At 41.6% G+C, this 21,171-nt stretch overlaps 1 protein-coding gene across 5 annotated transcripts in view; it reads right to left on the bottom strand.

The window, feature by feature from the left end:
* Positions 1–21,171, bottom strand: part of LOC139943776 (uncharacterized) — an 89,915-nt gene that overhangs the window by 19,406 nt on the left and 49,338 nt on the right. For 4 of the 5 annotated variants that reach the window (XM_071940567.1, XM_071940569.1, XM_071940571.1 and 1 more), the window contains 11 exons: positions 18,768–20,366; positions 14,005–15,339; positions 13,147–13,246; positions 12,545–12,636; positions 11,712–12,023; positions 9,721–10,995; positions 8,378–8,569; positions 7,403–7,559; positions 3,849–3,950; positions 2,805–2,988; positions 2,206–2,383 (listed from right to left, as the gene is read on the bottom strand). In XM_071940567.1, the coding sequence (XP_071796668.1) occupies positions 2,206–2,383; positions 2,805–2,988; positions 3,849–3,950; positions 7,403–7,559; positions 8,378–8,569; positions 9,721–10,995; positions 11,712–12,023; positions 12,545–12,636; positions 13,147–13,246; positions 14,005–15,339; positions 18,768–20,366 (5,526 nt within the window). The remainder of the gene's footprint in view (positions 1–2,205; positions 2,384–2,804; positions 2,989–3,848; positions 3,951–7,402; positions 7,560–8,377; positions 8,570–9,720; positions 10,996–11,711; positions 12,024–12,544; positions 12,637–13,146; positions 13,247–14,004; positions 15,340–18,767; positions 20,367–21,171) is intronic. The other variant, XM_071940570.1, reaches the window with a different exon arrangement.

The following is a 21,171-nucleotide window of genomic DNA, read 5'->3' as shown; positions in this document are numbered from 1 at the left end:
TGGTAGCCTCTTGCTCTAGGGGCTTCCTTTCCTTGTGATTGGTGATAATGATTGTTAACACGTACAGCAAGAGGCTGCAGGTGTCACGCAACGGATATTGACTATAATCAGACAGATCAGGGGTGACGACAGACGGGCCAGATGTTGACAACCAGACCGGGACAGAGTTTGAGGGTCTGGGAAGTGGACATGGTTCAGGGGATTCCTGTTGTTCAAGTTAGAAATCATTTTGGGGTCAATATTTGGAAAGCCGATTGGCGTGCTACAAAGATTAGAAGTCAAACCGATTTTCTGTCAAAGATAAGATTTTTTACTTCATGTTAAAGAAGTCAGAAGACTTCCAGCTGCGGTATAAATGGCACCAACCATGGCGTTAAAACACAGTTCAATCCTGAGCCTGAGTTAAGCCCGGTTCATACTTCCTGCGAATGTGATATGAATTTTGACGTCACAAATTTTCAACAAAAAAATTGCATCTGGTTGTCTTGCACTCAGCCCTGTGACGTCAAACTTGGTATCACATTCGCATTTGGGGTTTAGAGTTCCACATAAATTTTGTTTAGAATTTCTTTGTTTGGTACAGCCTCACACAGTTCATCTTCGAGGATCAACAGTCACTCACGCATGTCAAAAAAAGCTAAAAACCACTGAGGAAACATCCCTCTGGAGAACGGGATGCTATCCAATTAATATTGTTGAGGTTAGCCCAAAGGTATCAATGTTTTCACTTAAAGGCAGTGGACACTATTGGTAATTACTCAAAATAATTATTAGCATAAAACCTTTCTTGGTAACTAGAAATGGGGAGCTGTTGATAGTATAAAACATTGTGAGAAACGGCTCCCTCTGAAGTAACGTAGTTTTCGAGAAAGAAGTAATTGTCCACGAATTTGATTTTGAGACCTCGGATTTAGAATTTGAGGTCTCGAAATCAAGCACCTGAAAGTACACAGCTTCGTGTGACAAGGGTGTTTTTTCCTTTAATTATTAACTAGCAACTTCGACGACCGATTGAGCTCAAATTTTCACAGGTTTGTTATTTTATTTATATGTTGAGATACAGCAAAGGAGAAGACTGGTCTTTGACAATTACCAATAGTGTCCAGTGTCTTGAAAGGTCGGGTTTATAGATTGCTAAATAAATGACCATCAAATCTTACTGAGAAGCACTGGAGCTGTTGATAGTATAAACTATTTTAAGAAAGCATAAAAACCGCAACCAATCATGGAATGTATTTTTTTGTATTTAATGGGTATAGAAGTTGCAAGAGAATAATGAAGGAAACAACATCCTTGTTAAACAACTTTGTGTGCTTTCAGATGCATAATAAAAGGCTTCAGGCCTGAAGTCTTTAATTATTTCGGTGAGAAATTACCTCTTCTCAAAAGTTATGTTACTTCAGAGGGAGCTGTTTCTCACAATGTTTTATAATATCAATAGCTTCCCATTGCTTGTTACCCAGTAAGTTTTTATGCAAACACTCATTTTGAGTAATTAACAATAGTGTCCAATGCCTTTAACAGTTTTGAGATAACTTTTGGTATTTGTCACTCACTCCTTTATCAGCTGAGCATTCCCCTCCTTTTAAAAAAACTTCTACACTTTCTCCTGGCGCCACATTAAATACTAAAAGCGAGGAGTTTCCTGTTCGAAGCCTTCATCCGTTGACGCTTTGTGGTCATTAGAAGAAAGACATGTTCTGGTCGTTAAAAGTTAGCCACCACAAAGTACGAGCTGGATAGTGTTTTTTTAATCGATGAAAATTACAGGCTTCCTTTCGACAGTTTCATACGACCAGAGAAAAAAACTTCCATAGAACCAACACTTTCACAAACAAATGTTTACTCACATGGTTGTTACTGTATGCTTTTTTTCTGTATGCTTTCTAACTGCATTAATGTATTTCCACTTCACTGCTTATGTTACACTTAGTTACCTATTTATGTTTGTTGTGTTGTCAAGAAAGACTCTGCTGGGGTCGAAACGTCAGCCCAGTAACTATTTTTTGCATGATAAGTAACAGTTAGTTAAAACCTAGTTAGTTACGATTCAAATGGGCCATTCTCAAGACCTTACATTATCTTGAATTTCCAGCAGCTAAATACAAGCATTTCATGCATTTTGAGTGTGGCCAACGCCTAATTATTTCTTGTTCTTTCGTTTTGACACATAAAGCAAGAAATGAAACTTGAAGATCTGCTTACCTTTTTGCTTAGCATCTTTTGTTGGAGGAGTAAGACCTGACGAGGAGGTCTTGGACTTGGACTTAGATTTAGACTTTGTCTTGCCTCCTGAAGACGATGAGACCTCCTCGGATGATAACGTGGACGATTCCTTGACCTCATCTTTCGTCTTGTGCTTCTTCTTTTTGGATTTAGTCACCTGAATGCAAGGAAACAGAAAGTTCATCATTGCTCATGGAAAAAAATTACCCAAGCCCTTCTCACTTTGGAGTTCTTCAGAAATCACAAGATTTTGTGGGAAAAATCAACAAGATTTCTTTATATGGTCTCTAAGGTGCTATATAAATACCTTTCTAATTGTTAGTATTTCTTCGGGTGTGATCAAAGAAAAAGTGATGGGAGCGGGACTTGAACCCAACGACCTCCGGAATAACGTACCGGTGCTCTACGATCTCTGAGCTATTCCTTTAAGTCAACATTTTTGTTTAGGGTGCCAGTCCAAAGCCATATAACCGTCTGCTGCCGTGTAGCTCGAACGTAACTCGAACGTAATGACCCCCCCCCCCCACCCCACCCCCACCCAAAAAAATAAAAATAAATAAATCCCACTTGACACTCACCTCACTGTGGCTGCCTTTAGACTCCTTATCTTTCTTGCTGCTTTTCTTCTTCTCCTCCCCTTTGCTCTTCTCTCTGTCCTCCTTGTCTTTCTTCTTTTTCTTCTTGGGCACCTGGAACGGGGAGCTCTCCTCTAGGGATGCGGCAGCCTCAAGGAGCACAGCCGTCGATGACTTGATGATGGGGCTGCTCATAAAACGGAGACAGAGACGAGTTTAATTTTCTAAGATTCAACCCAGGTGAAATTCCAGTTGAAACCAGTTCAACAGTCAACTGGTTTGAACTGGTTTGAACTGAAATTAACTGGTGTTCAATTGGTACCTATTGGATTCAACTGGTTCCTCGACTGGTTGCAAAAGAAACCAATTGAAGGAGGTAGTTGCCAACTCTGGTCATTATTGTGGTGTGGCATTACCAGGAACCAGTTCAAACCAGTTACCAAATCATAGTTCAACTGGACCGGTTGGGACCAGTTTACACCAGTTGAATTGGTTTCAACTGGAACTTTCACCTGAAGATTTCGACATCTCGTGAAAAGGTTCAATACTGGTGGCAATCTTTCATCAGTCAGTCAAAAATGCTTGTGCGTGACAAGGATCCTTTTTGTAGAAAAACAAATCAACTACCAGGATCACAAACTGAAATTCTATTTGCAGTTTGTATCAGTTTTTTTTAACTGACATTTCTTTCCCGCTCCACAAACAAATCAACGCATACCCTGAGAGGGAAGTTAAAATCCGACAGATGGATGTCAACTTCTTCATAACTTGTCTGTCACAACACAAGCCTCAAACAATTGATCAAAATTTAAAAAATCTGAAATCAATACACCTTGTTGACAACACTTCAGTCTAAAAATCAAACAAAAGATTTGCAGTAAACATTGAACATTAAATCAAACTCTACGATACAGAATCTTTCTCCTTGGCGAAAAAAGAACCCCTAAAATATAATTTACACCCTTCACTATTAAAAAAAAGACACGACATACACACTTCTGACTGAGACTGGACCACATACACATGCAGAGCAGTGAAGACATTTACCATTGGTCTGTCTCCGCAAAGTGTTCTTTACTGTTTTTACGTTTTCTCGGTCGCCCAGGGCCACGCCGCCTGTCCAGTTCAAGGCTTCTCGAACCCCTGTCCCTTCAAAGAGAGTGAAGTGGCTTCAAAAATTAGCGACAAATTCTTTCCGGCGTTGATTCTAGAGTATCTCTTGCATACTTACAAACCCAAACCGTTTCCTAGCTAATAATAAATTATAATAGTATAAACTAGTTCTTTTATAGCGCGTTTTACAATAACGTATCAGTGCGCTTTACATTACTGCCCTTGTCATAGGTCAAATCACATTAATGCTTTTCAGCTCCCTGGGGAGTAAACAGCCCCGGGCTGCCGTACCAGAAATGTTTCTTAGGTTGCAATGTCTTTAAATCCCCCTCTCTTAAACCACGTTCTTTTGAAGGGAACTGTTTCTCACAATGTTTTCAACAGCAGCAGTGCTTCTTAACTAAGGCAGTTTTTATGGTCCTTAATTATTGGAGTAATTACCAAAGGTAGACCCTCCCTGTATAGTAATCTGTGAAGCTTTACACAGTGTATACAATAGGAAGTGACTATTACTAGTAAACTTGCGGGTACAACCATGTGTAAGATAAAAAGCTCTTTTGGGAGGACTGTTAGCTGCGAAAAACAACAGCTCTTTTCAGAGCCAATACACCTTCTATAAGAGACAGTTGTTGGCATCACCAGTAGTACTTACTCCTTAATCCATTTTGTGCTTAGACAAAGATACTGATTATACAATACAAAGACATAATACTGATTATACAAAGCCTTCCAGCAGATTATCAATTTCAGCTAAGCAGACATTTGTCTGTGAGCAGATTTGAGAGCTTTATATTCGGTTCAGTCGATCTTTGGGAGCCGATGGCTTTATTTTTCATTTTTCAACAAGGATTTTGTTGAGAAGAGTCTCCATGGGGTGGGGGGGGGGAGGCTTGGCTTGGCTTGGGAAAAAGTACAGTCAACTTTCATTAGTTCCATTGTCTCAGTTGTGTATGATTGTGACCCTGTGTACTATTGTGGGACCTAGGGGAGAGAGGGCAGCACTTCAAACCATCCCATGACCTGATCAGCTGGAAAATTGGAGCTGACAACGGTTCAAGCAATTTGGTCCATCAAAGTCGATTACGCGTGTACATCACAGTCGTGTTTGCCTGGGACCGTTTACCTCGTCGACGGATGTAATTAAATACGCATCGTATGTTGAACAATGCCTTATAGCCCGATACATGTGCACAGTGTCAGAGCACATAATCCTCGCTAATGTTCAACCTTGGTCGCAAGTCACAACGGTAATTTAAAGTAATGCAATGTAAGAAAAAGGAAGAAGAAGGAAAAAAAGTAGGGAAACTGGGAACAATTTCTAACATCCTGGATGTGCCTTTGATTAACTTACGCTGTTCCAAATTGATATCAAATCGGACAAATCACGAAATCTTAAAGAGCTAGCGTCTGTCTGTCAGCTTAACTCTCCTTCAAGTTTGCAGTTATTTTTTTCATTTCCTGTCGTTGACCTTGGTTTCCTCTGGGGGACCATGTGGCTTTGCTTTGTGAGCAGACAGTCTGCCAGGGTTGATAAGCCGCGGGTCGGGGAGCAGCGAGGATCCCCAAGAATGGAACGCAAGAATTGAGATTCGACTGCTAAGAGGGGGGAACGAGTGATTACATGATGTTTCTTCTGTGTATGGCAATATTAGAGCAATACCTGAATACAGAGATTTCTGGACAGGAACGATCAATCCGTTCCACTTTGTGAATACAAAATGTGGAATCATTGAACAACGTCTGATAATTAATAGACCATGTGAACTTTGTTTACAATAAGTGTGACCTTGTACATTCTTTGAGTATTCTGGCAGGCACAATACTGCACAGGCCATATGGGAAAGTTGACATTTTGTGTCATAATTTCCACATAAATCCAAGAATTATGAAAGTAAAAGCTGGAGTTTTGAGATGTGCCCCCTTTCATCATATCAAAAGTTGATAAGGATTAGACAGTGCAATCTCCATAGAATAGATTTGAGGTTGTGCACAAATCGTGCCTCCAGGAAGTCCAGGCTCAGTGTTTTTTTTTGTAAACATAAAATGTCACAGGTCACATCGTCTATATCGAATTGTTTTACTATTAATGAGGGAAAAAAAATTGCTCTTGGAGGGAAAAACAATTACTTAATTTGATTTTTTTTTTATAATGCAGAGTTTATAGGGAGCTGTAAATATTATTTTGTGTCCATTTTATTATTCTCTATGACTTGAAGAAAAACAAGAAGAGACTGGAAGAGAAAATAGTCTGGTAGGTCTCCATATCGGGGTCCACATGACATTTGTTGCTTTTACTATAAGTAGTCAGAGTTTTACTGCGACACTGATATTCTATAAATAAATAAAAATACTTTGGAAGTGTGGAAAAATAATACTGAGGCGTGGTAAAGATATACCAATGTGGAGTAGTTTAACGACACTAACATGGAGCAGATTTGTCCGAGACATGGCACACACAGAAAAATAGTTTTACAGGAAAAAACCCAAAAGGTTATAATCTATTTACACCTCCATGGCCTACTGACATTAAGGTCACATGAAGTGTGTGAATGTATTATTTTTAGAACCTATAACGCCAATCCTTATGCTAAACATAGAAACGGAGTCTAAAGTTGAACAAGCCTTGGAGCTTATGCAGTCAGCACAACCTCTGCCGCTATTCCTGGACAATCCTGGCCCCTGAGAAAGCCAGAAACACCATGACGATGAGATTTCTTGAGCTAACCTCCAAAATACTCTTGGCACCCGTGGACCGGAAGTATCCCAAAAAAGCACATCTCGTTCATGCGGTGTGCCCCTTCATGCTCTTAAAGTTGCCTATGCTCCGAAGTTTCCTGGTACGCCTGCTATCGTGTCACTTTTAGTATTAAAAAGTCCCTAGTCCATTCAATCATTCTCAAAATATCTCTTCTCTTAAAATTTCTCAGCATGTGGCATGTCGACCAAAAACAATGTTTATGAACGTACATTGATTTGAGATGCTTGTTGTACAATTGTTTTTGTCAAATCCTCTCCCGAGATGTCAACCATTTACAAACAGTGCCACCGCAAACTTTACCTAATTAAACTCCCATCATGCAAAGTTTCAAACCCCAAGCCGTGACACTCGTGTCCTTAAGCAAAACATTTAACCATTGCTTTGTCCTTCGGATGGGACGTTAAGCCGTTGGTTCCATGTGTTATGTAACGCATGTAAAAGAACCAAGTGCACTTATCGAAAAGAGAAGGGGTTCGCCCCAGTGTTCCTGGTCCGATCGGTAGCAAATTGCGCCACAGCACCTTGTAAAACATTACATGGTGCTATCAGAATTAGGTCTCATAATTCAATATGTAGTCCAACATCTGGCAGGAAATACTGTATGTTACAGCGCCAGGAGCGCACCGGGTGACGGACATGTGCGCTATATAAGAAGCCACAATTATTAACTACTATTATACTACTCAATCCCTTCACCTCGCCCCTCAAGGATAAATAAATAAGTACCTACTTTTTATCTTTTTTGCGCTGTAGTTTATCCAGTTCTCTTTTCTTCTCCTGATACTTCCGCTGCAGTTCGGCTAGTCTGATCCTCATCTCCACTTCATTTGGATTCAGCATATCGCCAGCCGATGTGAAGTTGTCCCCTCCGTCGCTTGGTATGTTTCCTATGGGCAGACCAGAAGTTGCCAAATTATGACAGTGCTTAAAGGAACGTTTACAGAATTGGTAAGAAACAAAATCGTGAAGAACACAGATTTACATACAACTTCCACGGTCTTATGATGATGATAGCAGAAAACATCCCTTGAAATATATTTTTGTTTGAAATTGATGATAAAATTAATAATCTAATTTTGCGTTTGGGGTTTATCGCTCAGTGAGCGTTTCAGTCATTTTTGTTTTGGCATCGATGCAATGCAAAATTTGTTATTGTTTTTGTTTTTTTCACTATTTTCTCGTGACCCAGATGGCAGATCGATCTCAAACTTCTACAGGTTTGTCAATGGTGATTAATATATGGGGCTGGTTCACACCCCAGTAGAGACACAATGAAATTGGTCTAGCTAGGATTATACACTCACTTAAAATGTCAATTGTAACTGCTTTACAAATTCAGAGATTGAAAAATTGATTTAGGGAACCAATCTGGAATTTGTTTTTACTCTTAACATTAATTGTTCATGCAAACACGAACTAACTCTGAACCTTCACAGATTACCTGATTAGCCAAAAAATTATTAACAGAGAACCAGTCAAACATACATGGCACAGCATTTTGGTTGGTAAACTGTTTCTGGCAATTGTTTAGCCAATAATTAGGTGAATCTTTGACGTTTTTTGTCCCGTTTTTTTTTTACAGTATACAGTGCTTAGTCACACATCAATGTCAGGGTGAAAACAAATGATATTCTTTATCCCAGATGCAAATTTAACATCTTTCAACTCCACAATGTTCGTAAAAACACCCAAAATACCAACTCACTTTTGAAGATGAAATCTGTAGGGGACGTTGGGCAGGATTGTGATATGAGTTGGAGGGAGCTAACGCCAGCGCAGGTGACTGCGCTTGCTGTGTTGCCCTGGAGAGGGGTACCGTTGTCCTGGTGACGAGACTCCAAAAGAAAGAAGTCATCTCTCGTCTGTGAATTTTGTAACGTGTTCGACTTGTCGTTGTCTGCAAATGAAAATGTTGTCATTCATTTGGATCAAATTTAAAAGATCATACTGTGATTTTTTTTATTTAATATTATTTTAAAAAGAGATGGCAGGCCTGCAATAAATGGAACTACTTTGGAGCTATGTAAGGGTCATCGAACAAAATGGCAGGACACCTTTTTCGTTAAAATTAGTTTCAAATTTGTTCACCAAAAAAAGTGTATTATTATAATAATAGAAGTTAAGCTCAGAGACTCCTGTACTATGTTTCTTCCAGACTGGGAAAAAATTGCTGCATGCTTTGTGTTTTAAACAACCAGAATAATTACAAAAACTATACAACAGAGGTTTAACACAACCACTGGCATCTCAGAGATTTTTGTACAACAGGTATAAACTGAAAAGCTATTTTTTGTGAGACCCATTTTAATAGCAACATGTTACAAGGTGATGTGGTGAACTCTTCAGCCATCATGGCTGAAACAACACTTCTCATAATTATAAGTGTAGCTGGTTTTTTTTATGTGCACTGCACAACACAAGAGATCTACGGCTAACCTCCCCATCTGAAGGACGCAAAAATTATGGCTAAGTGTCTTGCTTAAGGACACAATTGTCAAAACCGGGACTCGAACCTGCTGATAAGAAACACACGAGCTTGAGTTCAGTACACTAGACCACTCAATCCAGAAACTCCATAGATCGTATTTAAACTGGATGTTTTACTTCCTTTAAAAGGAACACTACAGCATTCATTGGATTTATTTTAATCTTTCACTTGTACATTGGGCACAGAGCAAGACAGTCAGGAGGGAATTTCACCTAACACTTCTTGCGGCTACTACCATTTAAGTTTTTTATAATAACCAACTGCCTGTGATATTTCAGTGTAGATTTCAGCAGCCTCCGTTCCCCGCACAGGGAGATTATTTGGAACCCTCCGGTAATTGCAAATGTCAAGTTTTGTTTTAAGTTTTTCGTCCTTGATAATGTGAGCGTCCCACATTCTTAACGACAAGTCACTAAACTTTTTTTGTTAGATCTCAACACACATTCAGACCTTTTTCCATGCTGGGTTGTTTATGTGTTTAAGGGAGAGGAAATTAAGTTACTCAATGTAAAAAAAGATCCTGGTTTGTAAGAGAAGGGGGGGGATAATATGAAACTTACCGGAGCCAATGGAAAAAGCGTTCTGCTCTGAGATCTCGCTCAAGAGTGCGATACCTTCGATGGCGGCCAGCTGGTCTTGGTCTAGGGCTTCCATTCGGGAAGCAAAGCTCTGTGTCGTCGTTAAGACGTTGGTGATAAGCGACTCCTTGCCTGGTTCTTCCAGCATTGCGGGTGGAACTCCTTGGTAAGCCGCCGTCTGGGGTACATTGACAGAGGGGTCTACCGGGGGAGTGCTAGGTCTGGACTCGGATGTTATCTTCTGGATGATAACAGGATCCCACTTCAACTCACTCTGAATCTCGACAGAATCCTTAGGGAAGGAACTGACATCACTAGTTCTAGAACCGTCTGCTGGTTTCTCAATCTCAGTTATGATGGGTTCAGAGTCGGGTTTTATTTCAGCTGCTTCTTTGTTCTCTCGATTGAATCTCTCACTCAGCAACATGGAACAGTCGTTGTCGTCATCGACTACATCCACGATGATCAACTCCTGATCTTCGCTTTCCTCAGTCCTGACTGAGTTATCCCTGTCGTCCTTATCGTCAGCTTCTTGAGAATTTGGCGGTTTGGTCTCGGCTGAGAACTCCACACTCGCCGGGGTCTCTGAGGGTGATGTCTGTACGCTAATACTCTTCAACGCCGCCTTCAAGCTATCTTCGCTTTTGAGACTTTTGTGGCTGTCTCCGCCGGAGTTCGTTTTAGTCACTTGTTTCGGGGAGGCTGTCGACGTACCGGATTCAGTTCTTGGCGAGGAAGCACAGGACACCGGTGGCGCAGGATACACGCCAGTATGATTATACAGATATTGCACTTGTTGAGGTGGGTACACGTAGGGAACCGGTGGCTGCCCTGTTAGGGAGACTCCCGGTATATAGGGCGTATGAGGGGGTATCTTTAAATTCAGAACGTCATGTGGTACAGGTTTCCTCTCTAGGTGACCTTCGACCTTCCCGTCTACGCTCGTCGCGCCTTTATGACTTTTCTCGCTTGACAACGTCTTCTCCCCGGATCCTTTCCGGGATTGCTGTTCTCTCCTCCGTTGCTCCTCCCTCTGGCGCTGCTCGTCCTGACGGTACCACTGGGTCAGGGCTTCCTGGTGTTGTTGCAGTGCAAAGTGGTAGTCGCTGTTTGGGAGTGGCTGATCTGGGCGGTGTGTCAGGGGGTGCTGTGGCTGATGAGGTAAGGGCGGGCCGAAGGAGGGTTGATTCAAGACCAGCTGCTGAAGTTGATGACTGTGAGGTTGTAGATGGGATGGTACGAGATATGGCCACATACCTGACAATGCAAAACGGAGCAGACATGATACATAGATGAATTCTAAAAAACAAAAACCTGGCTTCCAACTGGCACCACTTAAAAATGTCTTTGTTCAAACAAATATTTAACTAGCTATACCCAGTTGGTTTTCATTGTGGTTTAATACTTGATAAAAACCGTTTTCTTAGAAAAGTTGACATTGTTTTAACTAAAATACCTAAACCGTGTTTTTCAAAAAAATACAGAAATATTTACAAAGATTCACCAAAAAGTTGATCAGGAAAATAGAGTGCATACAATTCAAGCCTAAAAAGTAAAAAGACCAATATGACCAATATTGAGTCAAACTTTTCACAAATTTGTTATTTTATGCATATGTTAGGATACACACACGTCTGTCAGCTTTCTCACTTGTCAATATTTCAAATGAAAATAGGATGCATTCAACACTGGACTAGCCAGCTGGACCACTTGGAGTGAATTTTGACTGGTCCTCAGTTGTTTTAACTGGCAATTGGCCAGCGGACCACTGTTAAGGGAGACCTTCAGGCTCTTTAATCAAAAAGTTTCCTGATTTTTTCTCAAAAATTAGACTAAAGTAAGAAGAACATGATGCCTGTTGATGATAAAGTAAGTATTTTGACAACCCCAAAAAATGAACAAATCTACAAATCAGGAATTATTTTGACCAATCCCTGGCCTGCTTCAAAGAACAAAAAAAGTCTGGAACTTACTTGGTGGAATGCCAGAGTCTGAGTGTAAAGTAGGTGCTTGGGGTACTAGGACAAGCTGCCCATTGGCCGGGTCTCTCGCTATTTGGAATCCAGCCGGGGGCATTTGGAGATGGCCCGGGGGCCCATCGTGGACGGTTGCAGGGGGTGTCGCCAGGCCGAACGGGTGCCCTAACCAGAGTGGGGACGCGTGGGGTGGCCCAGGGGTTCGGGGTAGCCAGTGTGGGGGTATGGCTAGGTGGGCTGGGTGGGAGGGTGTCATGCGCCCTTCTGTTGGATCATAGTGCGGGGCTGAGGGGCCGAGACTGCCACCACCTGTGTGCGAGGAAAGACACCATTGATAAGCAAACAGAGTACCAGTGAGCAATGAAATTGATTGCTAAGCAATAAAGTGCAAAGTGCTTTTACAGTGATTGCACGATAAGTTAAATTGATTTTTTTACATAATATTCTGTTAGATTTTAACATAGTCTGGTACAATGACGTGAATTTGAATTCCTCAGCCTATCCAGACAATTGCTGTGTCACATGATTAGGGGCAAGCTTTTGCTAAGTTTCGTAAGCGACAGTGATCACCCATACACAATTCTGAATTGATGTGTTTGCCCAGCTGGAGGTTGCTTAACAAAAGCTTGCCCCAAACCATTTGACGTACATGTAGCAACTGTCTCTATAGTCTGAGAAATTCAAATGTAAGCTGTTCATTTTGACTAAGCAAGTCATTGTACCATACATCATTCAACTCTCACTCGCAAATGGCTTTTGTGACACTTGATTAATGAATGTAAAACACAATGAGTGGAGATTTCTTCTTGATGCGAGGAAGGTCAACGTACCGGTAACAATGAGATTTGACCCCAGGTCACCTGGATACCGGTGGGCATGGTACTTTGCGGACGGCAGCAAATCTGCTGAATCTCTATTGGGTCTGAAGACAAAGACAAAAAGAGCAAAGTCAGAAAACTTCAGAGACATTTAGCAGCAGTGGATGGTGTATTGGTTTTAAGAATTACTTATTTCACAAAAATCCTCAAGAAAAAACCCCAAACTATAAACGCTCCAGAATTATTTAAACCAAGATAACCAAGAACCAAGTAGAAAAAAGTTCCAAAGAACTGAAGGGAAAATCCTGAGGAGAAATCTGGACGTATTTTTTTTTATGCAGGCACAAATGATCAGCTCGCCTCTAGATGGTCTGTTGAATAATAGTTATGGCAGCATATTCTTCTCAAAAAATTAGATCCTTTTCTAAACTTTAAAATTAGATTATACCAATCTCATTTCTAACACCTTGGCCCCCCCCCCAAAAAAAAACCCCAAAACAGATTCTACTTTTGATACTCAAATTAATTCATCTTGCAATTCTTCTCACTGTCTGGCGTTGCCTTTTCTCTTCAATCATTTGAAGGCTGCACTCAAATAGAAGAAGAAAACTTACCTTGGTGAGTGATCTCTGTGTTTAGAATCCCTCTCCACTCCATGGACCATCCGTGATCTCACTCTGTCCTCACCGTCTTCCGTCCCAACATGAGGGCTGTCTAATTATTATAAACAAAAACTCAAATTTAGTCTCATCGTTACAAAATTAATATTCACAGTTAGAAGCAGAGCAGGTGATAGTGAGGACATTTTCAATCAGGTTTTCATGTGATTATTGTATTTATTATACAAACATGGATGCCAAATCTCACCCACAATATCTTTGGTTCATTAGAGCTTGCAATCATCAAACAATTTTTTTGGTCAGGTGTGCCTGTTTTTCAGGGTCTGGTGTACCTGTTTTGGGTCAGTCTGGCGTACCTGTTTTGGGGGGGTCTGGTGTAACCGATTTTTGGATCTGGTGTACCCCTTTGGTAGGGTCTGGTGTACCTGCTTTTGTCAAGTTTAAGTAACATGCGTACCTGCCCAAGCTTTATGTTTAATTGTGTGTACTGACAGTACCAGTAGTACTGTGGTCTGGTATGCTGATGATGTGGTGACCGCTTAAGTGATGGAATGTTTGTCTGTCACCTGAGTTTTTTTGAGCAAATGTTTGCCATTAGTGCAGAGTGCAATTGTTCCTAGTCAAAACTTGTTAAATACCATATTTTGACATAAATTGTTGGACGTAATGGGAGACTTTTGAACACTAGGTGGCAGCAGACTTAATGGGTAAATGACCATTGTTCACGTAGTTCTGAGCATGCGCACATACCAGGAACAATGGATTTTACCTGGTAAGTCTGCTGCCACCTAGCGTCCCAAAAGTCCCCCCATTGATTGAGTTATAAAACACATTGCTTTAGGGTTTTCTTACTTCGTGGTGTTGTGATAGCAGCTGCTCTTCCCTGTGACACAGTGTCTGTGTCTTGTCTCTTCTGTGCTACGGCAATCCCGACGGGAGGATTGCGTCCATCGCTCCCTTTGGTTCCCGGCGTCGATCGTCCCTGCGATCCTAAACCATCTGTAGATGTTTTACTCCCGTGGTTCGTTGACTTGGAACGGTTTTCACTTTTGGCGATGTCCGAGCTTTGCTTCGTCGCCTTGTTGCTACTCCCCGGGGATGTTCGTTGCGTCTCAGAGTGAGCCGTGTGCATTCCTGCTGTTAAGACTGACCGCAGCATACTTTCTTGCGGAACATTACACTGAGTGTACTCCCTCCCCCTGCTGTGCTCAGGAGTCAGCTCCGGTCGCGTGTCAGTCCGCGGGGAAGGGAAGCTTTGCTGATGAGGTGTCCGATGCATCATGGCCGATTCAAGTTTCAGTGGTTCCTGAACGCGGAGTCCGAGATGATCGTAGCAGTAGCCACGTTTCGTTGCGGCCAGGTGCCATTCCATGTACCTCCGTTGCTCCTCGTTGCTATAGAACGTCGTTGGGATTTCCTGTTTAGTTCCTTCCCGCGAGGATGGCACCGTGCTGCCTAAGGGCACGGAGTAGCCCGACATGTGATGGGGATAACCGTGCACGCTTGGCGTTGTGCTTATAACAGCGGCGTCGGAAGTTCGACATGTTTCCCTATGAATCAGATCGTTTGGAGTTCTGTGAGTACTATCAGCGCTTCGCTCTTTCCCGCTGCCAGACAGTTCCGACGGGGAAAGATGATGGTCTCGGCTCTCATGACCTGATTTATTACTTGAATGAGTCTTCTTGGCTTTCTCATGCTTCTCTCCTTTTTCACTTTTTCCTTTGGTAACAGATTTTATATCTGAAATATCCTTTGACTTACTCCCTCCGTCTTTTGTCCTGTCACTTGAACCATCGGACTTGGGTGAGGTTATCGGTTCCTTCGGTGACGTGGTCATTACAACTTTCATAACGTCTTTCTTCGCTGCTCCTTTATCCTTTTCCTTCTCGCTTACAAGCCCGCTCTCTTTCCCATTAACTGACGTTTTTGTTTTTGATTCCTTGACCGGGATTGTTGCACTCGATGCTGGTCCCGGGATGAATTCCCCAAGAGCAGGTACGAAGGTTGTTGCGTGAACTTTGGAACCGTCTCTGGGCATCTCCCTGCCGTCCTCCCTCTCCAGGCTGAGGTGGCCCGTCCCGTGGAGGTAAATTGGGAGGTGACTGATGTACGACGGTTGGGAGGATGGAGACGGGAGGGAACCATGAGCGGGAAAGGAGATGGGCTTAGAACCAGAAGACGTCACACCTAGAGAAAATAAACAGAGTTTATTAATTAGATTAGAGTCAGACAAACAAGTTTTTGTCCAATACCTAAGTGAAAATTACTTCATACTCGTTGCTTTCTGAGTTCTACAGATCACCCAAAAAATACACATGCACCTCCAATAGGATTCGAACCCACAATCTTTGACATATTCTAAAGTGATTAACTGGTAGACCACCAAGCTCATGAGACAACACTACACAAGGCAAACTTACTCTGGAACGTCTCCTATCGTTTGTGTGTCGCTTTTTATTGTCGCATTGGGCTGAAATCAAGTTTGAAGAAATGACTTTTTGATTGATTGATTGATCAATCGGACTAACTGACTCATTGACCAATCAAATTGATTGTTAAGTAGATTTGACTTGATGGATTGATTGATTTGACTTACATATTGATTGATTGGCTGACAGACAGAGTCCACAAAGTCATCCAACAAAACAATAATTTCTATTCACATGATTGACAAATAAAAAAAGACAGTCTGTCTCAGCCATCTTGTAGACCCCCTGCACTGACTTCTGTCTTTCAATGGTGTGCCAGGGGACCACCATTTTACTAGACACAATCCAAATAGAGATACACGAAGGTGAGCTTCTAGAACACATGCTCGTCACCGTGGCCCAGAGGTTAGACTGCAGGACTTACAATTACAAGGTTTTGGATGACTAGAATAAGTACTGTCGTCTAATTGCTGAATCACAATTCTTGATTTGTGCAACTCATAACCATAGAAGTTATAAACCAATCTTTGTATTTAAGAGAGATTGGTGTGCCAGCTAAGCAGCTACATCCCCTTGTGGGAAGATCATCTAAACAAAAAACACACAGAATTCAACTTCGAAAAAAAGCACCTCCAAGATTTATTGTGGGTGATACCGTCATTTGATTCAGGTCAATTGAGTCATCCAGAGGAACTCGTCGCCATCATCCCACAAAGCTTGACCGTGACACTTGAAAATGACACTCACACTATCGTAGGATTTATCTTCCACAACTGTCAGAAAATCTGAGTAAAAGAGCGAAACACCTTGAAGAACATCCCCCCCTCCTCAATATCACTTTCAACTTTTCCTTGACCACTTCCTAGCCAAACCACAATCCCGGTTTTAATTTATATGTAAATAGCACGACAGGGAGTGTTATTTCACACAGAGATTAGTCGACTAAATTGGCACCGCATAGTTTATCTTTTGTAACGTCTTCTGAAGAAAAATATTCATACCTCAAAAATATCCAGCCATTATTAAAACAGATTTATACCTCACGCAGCTCTCACTCATTCTCTCTCTCTGATTCAAAGGATTCGAGACACTTTCTGCAATTTTAAAAATAACACTTTCTCTCCCCCGCGCTCCTTTCTGAGATGTTACCGATGGGAGTATCGAAACAATAAATTTCTCCCCAGCCATGTTTTTTCAATCAACCAAACGTTGTTAACCTTTGCAAATCGACAATTTCTCTTTCCTTTTTTAAATGTACAGAGGAGAGAACTGGTGGAGAGGTCTGCGTTATGTCAAACTTAGTCTTTATTTTTTAAGCGGGACAGACATCAGTGTCATTTGAGATTGACATCCTTGCATCAACCCTGATATCCTGGATAGCCTTTTCCTTCCTGAACAGTGATCATGGTCAATTATTTTGCTCAAGACTTTTTGATCCGACTCTCGGCTCAACACAATAATAAATGTTTCCTTTATCGAGCCTCTCGCCAATCTGTTTCGAATTGTTTATTTTTTGTCAAGTAATGTTTTCTTGTTCTCCAACCGGGAAGTAAGTCTTTGTGTTTTAAACGGGTTGCGACGAAACTAGGAAAATGACTCAAGACGGACATTGTGAAAAGCAATGTTTCCGTGCCCTGGGGAAAAACGGAATCCCGGTTACCAGCTTAAATAAAACTAAAACAATGTGGCAGTGATTTATCGCAAAGTCTTGTCATTATGTCGTGATACCTGCAAATTTGAGAACAAATCTCTTCTATTTGGATTGAATATGTCGTGAGTACAAATTGAGTCACCACTAGATCTAGTTTCACACTGAGCCTTAAAATGATTGTAACCGTCTATCAAGGCATTGACTCTAGGTCAGCCTTTAAGCTTGATAGGTCTTTGACTGTCAGCTGAGGGACCAATCATCTACATCTTCATTTAGGCCTGATATTTCACGGAAGCAACGAAGGTGATTGCCTCCATGCCTTTTGGTCAATTGTCTTGGTGCCTTTGAAATGCTCTCAGTAGATATAACTACAATTTCATAGGGTGCCCTTTACCAAGGAGAACATGCCTTGGTGCCCTTGACTTTTAAAAACCAAAGCACACAAGCCTGTTCATTTCATCTCTTGTTTAGGTAAGACCAGAAATATTGGCATTTGGAGCTAAAGGTTGGTTAAATGCATACTAATTTAGCAGCCGGAGCTGCACACTCCTAAGGAGTTGAGATTAATTCAGCACTACCTTTGGCCTAGTAACAGGGGTAGTAACTAAATGTGACTTGCATTTTGATACTCAGACCTGGTCCAGAGGTGCCTTATAACAACTTCTATATAAAATAACAAACCTGTGAAAATTTAGGATCAACCGGTCATCGGAGTCGGGAGAAAATAACTGGAAAACCCACCCTTGTTTCCCCACGTTTCGCCGTGTCATGACATGTGTTTAAAATAAATCCGTAATCAAGAATTGATAATTGTTTTAATGTTTTCTCAAAAAGTAAAGCATTTCATGGATTAATATTTTAAGAGAAGTCTTTTCACCATTACCTTCTGTTTGTAAATCTGTGGAATTTTTTTTTGTCAGTTCCGAAAGTGTCCAATGGCTTTAAGGAAGAAAGTGTGGCTATGGCTAGATTCACTGTGCTAAAGCCACAGCCAAAGCCGCTAATTTTCTGACATCAAGACAAAAGACGTGTTTGAGGAAAGCAGGAAGCTAATGTCAGTGTCAATCCATTTGATATGATTGATCTTGAGTGGATATGTGCAATTTCAGTTATGTCCGAACATGTAAATCAAACTAATTTCTTTTTAACATTCACATCCATTTAAGAAACAACAAATGGTCTTATGTTTTAGTAGAAACCTGTATACTGTACTGAAGTGAATGTTTGTAAAAAGCAGCAAAGGCACCAAAGCAAAGACCAGGGCAACAGAGGTCACAATCTTTCAGGAGTGAGTACCACCTAAAAACCGCTATTTTTGAAGGGAACAAAATGAAAGTTTGTTTTTGCAAACTGCTTTCCAACCCAAATGGTTTGAAGTTCATATGCAAACATTGTTAAAATAGCCTGACATTTCGACCCTTGGAAGAGATTTTTTCAATAGGCCAAACCCTTAGAAGTCATTAATACTTAGTTATGTTTTGAGGTGTGGACCAAAGATTGAAAATGGAGTTTTAGGTAAAACATCTTTAACTTACTTGTACTTAACGCTGCAAGTTGCAGCGATCTCGGACTTGGCAATTTCTCTTTCTCACATGAACCCTCACTCGATGACTCACCGCTGACGACATAGTGTGGACTGCTACCGCTAAACAAGGGGCTAGATCTAGATGGTTTGGATCCGGACGGACTTAATCTTGTTGGATTAGCTCCCGTAGGATTAGTTCCTGTTAAACTGGACTCGGTTGAACTGGCAACTAAAAGATTAGTTCTGGTTGGACTTGATCTTGGTGGATTAGCTCCCGCTACGTTCACGTCCATATGATTTGACACAGTAGGATGATCCCCAATGGGATAAGCTCCTTTGGGATAAGCTGCTGATGAATTCGTCCCAAGTTGACAAGAAGTGCCTGGTGCGAACGGACCTGCCCCAGGAGGGCTAGATCTCATTGGGTGGCTTACTTCAGTTTGGGCAGATCCAGGAGATCCTGCCCCCAAGAGATTATCCCTTTGAGGTTTAAGCCTTCCTGCCCCCATGGAACTAGTTCTTTGAATACTGCTACCTGGAACCGTGGAACAAACTAACCGCGGGGAACTGTTTCCAGTTGAAACGACACCACTAGTACTAGCTCCAGACGGGCTGGTAGAGCCACTCCTCCCCAATGGGTTAGCCCCCAAGGAGCCTGAGGACAGGCATGATGCTGGACTCGCCGCTTTAGTCAGGACTGAGGGCTGGGAAAGTTTACCCTCCGAAAAAGGCACCGAGGTTGGTGAAGGGTTTGAAACCAGTGGCATGGCTACTACGCTTGTTGCTGACGACGTCCAGTTACTCTCACAAGCGGGTATTGTTTTTAAATTTCGTTGAAAAATATCCAAACTTTCTGCTCCTTTGGAAAAAGATACTTGATGGGACAACATGGACGGCACCTCTTTCACATGTTGCGCTTCCAAAACGGAAGGCTTTAACGACATCAACAATTTCTCACCCACAACAGTGGATGTCTGGACCAGTTTCTTCTCAACTGAAACGTTCAGTACAGCGTTTCCATTCACATCCACGGGAATGTCCTTTCTCTTGTTTGCTTTCCTCCTTTTTTCTGAGCTTGACTCCTTGGATTTGGGACTAATAGTCGCCAAACTAGAGTTCCCGTTGGCACATTCCTTTTTGGGGCTTGGCGAACCGTTGCCGTTACACTTTCGGGCCGTGTTCAATTGCTCGCCGTTGTTATGTATCTCAATCGTGAGTGGGTTACTTGATATACTCATTTTGGCCTCCAACGACTTGTCCGGTTTCTTACTCTGTGAGTCCCCGCTCACCTCGGATTCTGATTTCTGGTCATGTTTCGCCAGACACTCATTCCCTCTGTCCTTGGGAGGCGTTTTATTGCTTCTACCAACAGGCAACTCCTTCTCTGAAATGGCCTCTTTATCTTTGTCTTTGATTCTGTTTCTGGAATCGTGTTTGGACGACCGCCTGTCCTCACTTCCTGATGTGTGTCTGGACTTTCCGGCTTGGTGAGAGGGCGTCTTTGGGGACATGGCCCCCTCCTTAGCTCCATGGAGTAAGGTCTTATTGGTTTTGGTTGAGGGACCTTCTGCTGTTCTGGTTGAATGGGATGCCGGGAATCGCTGACCATCTGCAAAGGAAGACAAAAAATGTTGTTTTAATCCTAACATTTGCACCACCGAACTAAAAAAAAAAAAAAAAAATTGCAGAGGAAAAACTCAAGAACTTGGGAAAGATTTCCCTAAAAAACTGTTACATGTGAGCTATTGTTATTACAAAACAGCAAAAGAGCCTGGACATCCTGCATACAATTTGTACACAGCTTACTGCAGTATTTATCAACTAAGCAAGTCTTGCATGTTGTGGAGCATACTGAAAAATAAATGTACTGTAACAGTTCGTAAGACATGCATATAAAGAAATGTAATAACTAAAGAAGAAAGACAAAATAAAATTCTTTCTGGACCAATCTGATTAGCCTGGACGCCTGACCTGAAAAATGTGCCTAATTTGAAATCCATAAAATACTTGTTTCAATGGAATACCGTCAATCAGAATACCGTCTTTTCTTTAACATTTAGCCTACTGTAGTTTTCTTTAACAGTATTTTCCCCCGCTTCCCGACAAATTTTCTCCTTTCAAACAAGATTTGCAGTTAGAGCAAGGTTGTTGAAATGGGAAATAACATTAAGCAAAGAAAACACTAAGCTCCCAGCTGACCTAGTTCTTTTTTCCCTCTTCTCCTTCGCAATTCCCACTAGACAATTACCAATTTCCTTATTCCAATTTCAGATTCCCTCTCGAAGGGGCAAAGATTTTGTCACTCCAAGCAATCCTTCATTCCAATTCTTACTTCTTCTTTTTTTCACTCACAATGACAAAAAAATAATCTCTGACAAAACATTTTCTTGTGAAAAATCTACAAGTGTTACATA

The sequence above is a fragment of the Asterias amurensis genome, chromosome 11, assembly GCF_032118995.1.
Source record: "Asterias amurensis chromosome 11, ASM3211899v1".
NCBI classification, from domain to species: domain Eukaryota; kingdom Metazoa; phylum Echinodermata; class Asteroidea; order Forcipulatida; family Asteriidae; genus Asterias; species Asterias amurensis.
The sequence above is the reverse complement of the archived record's forward strand: the minus strand, read 5'-3'. Positions and strand labels throughout refer to the sequence as shown.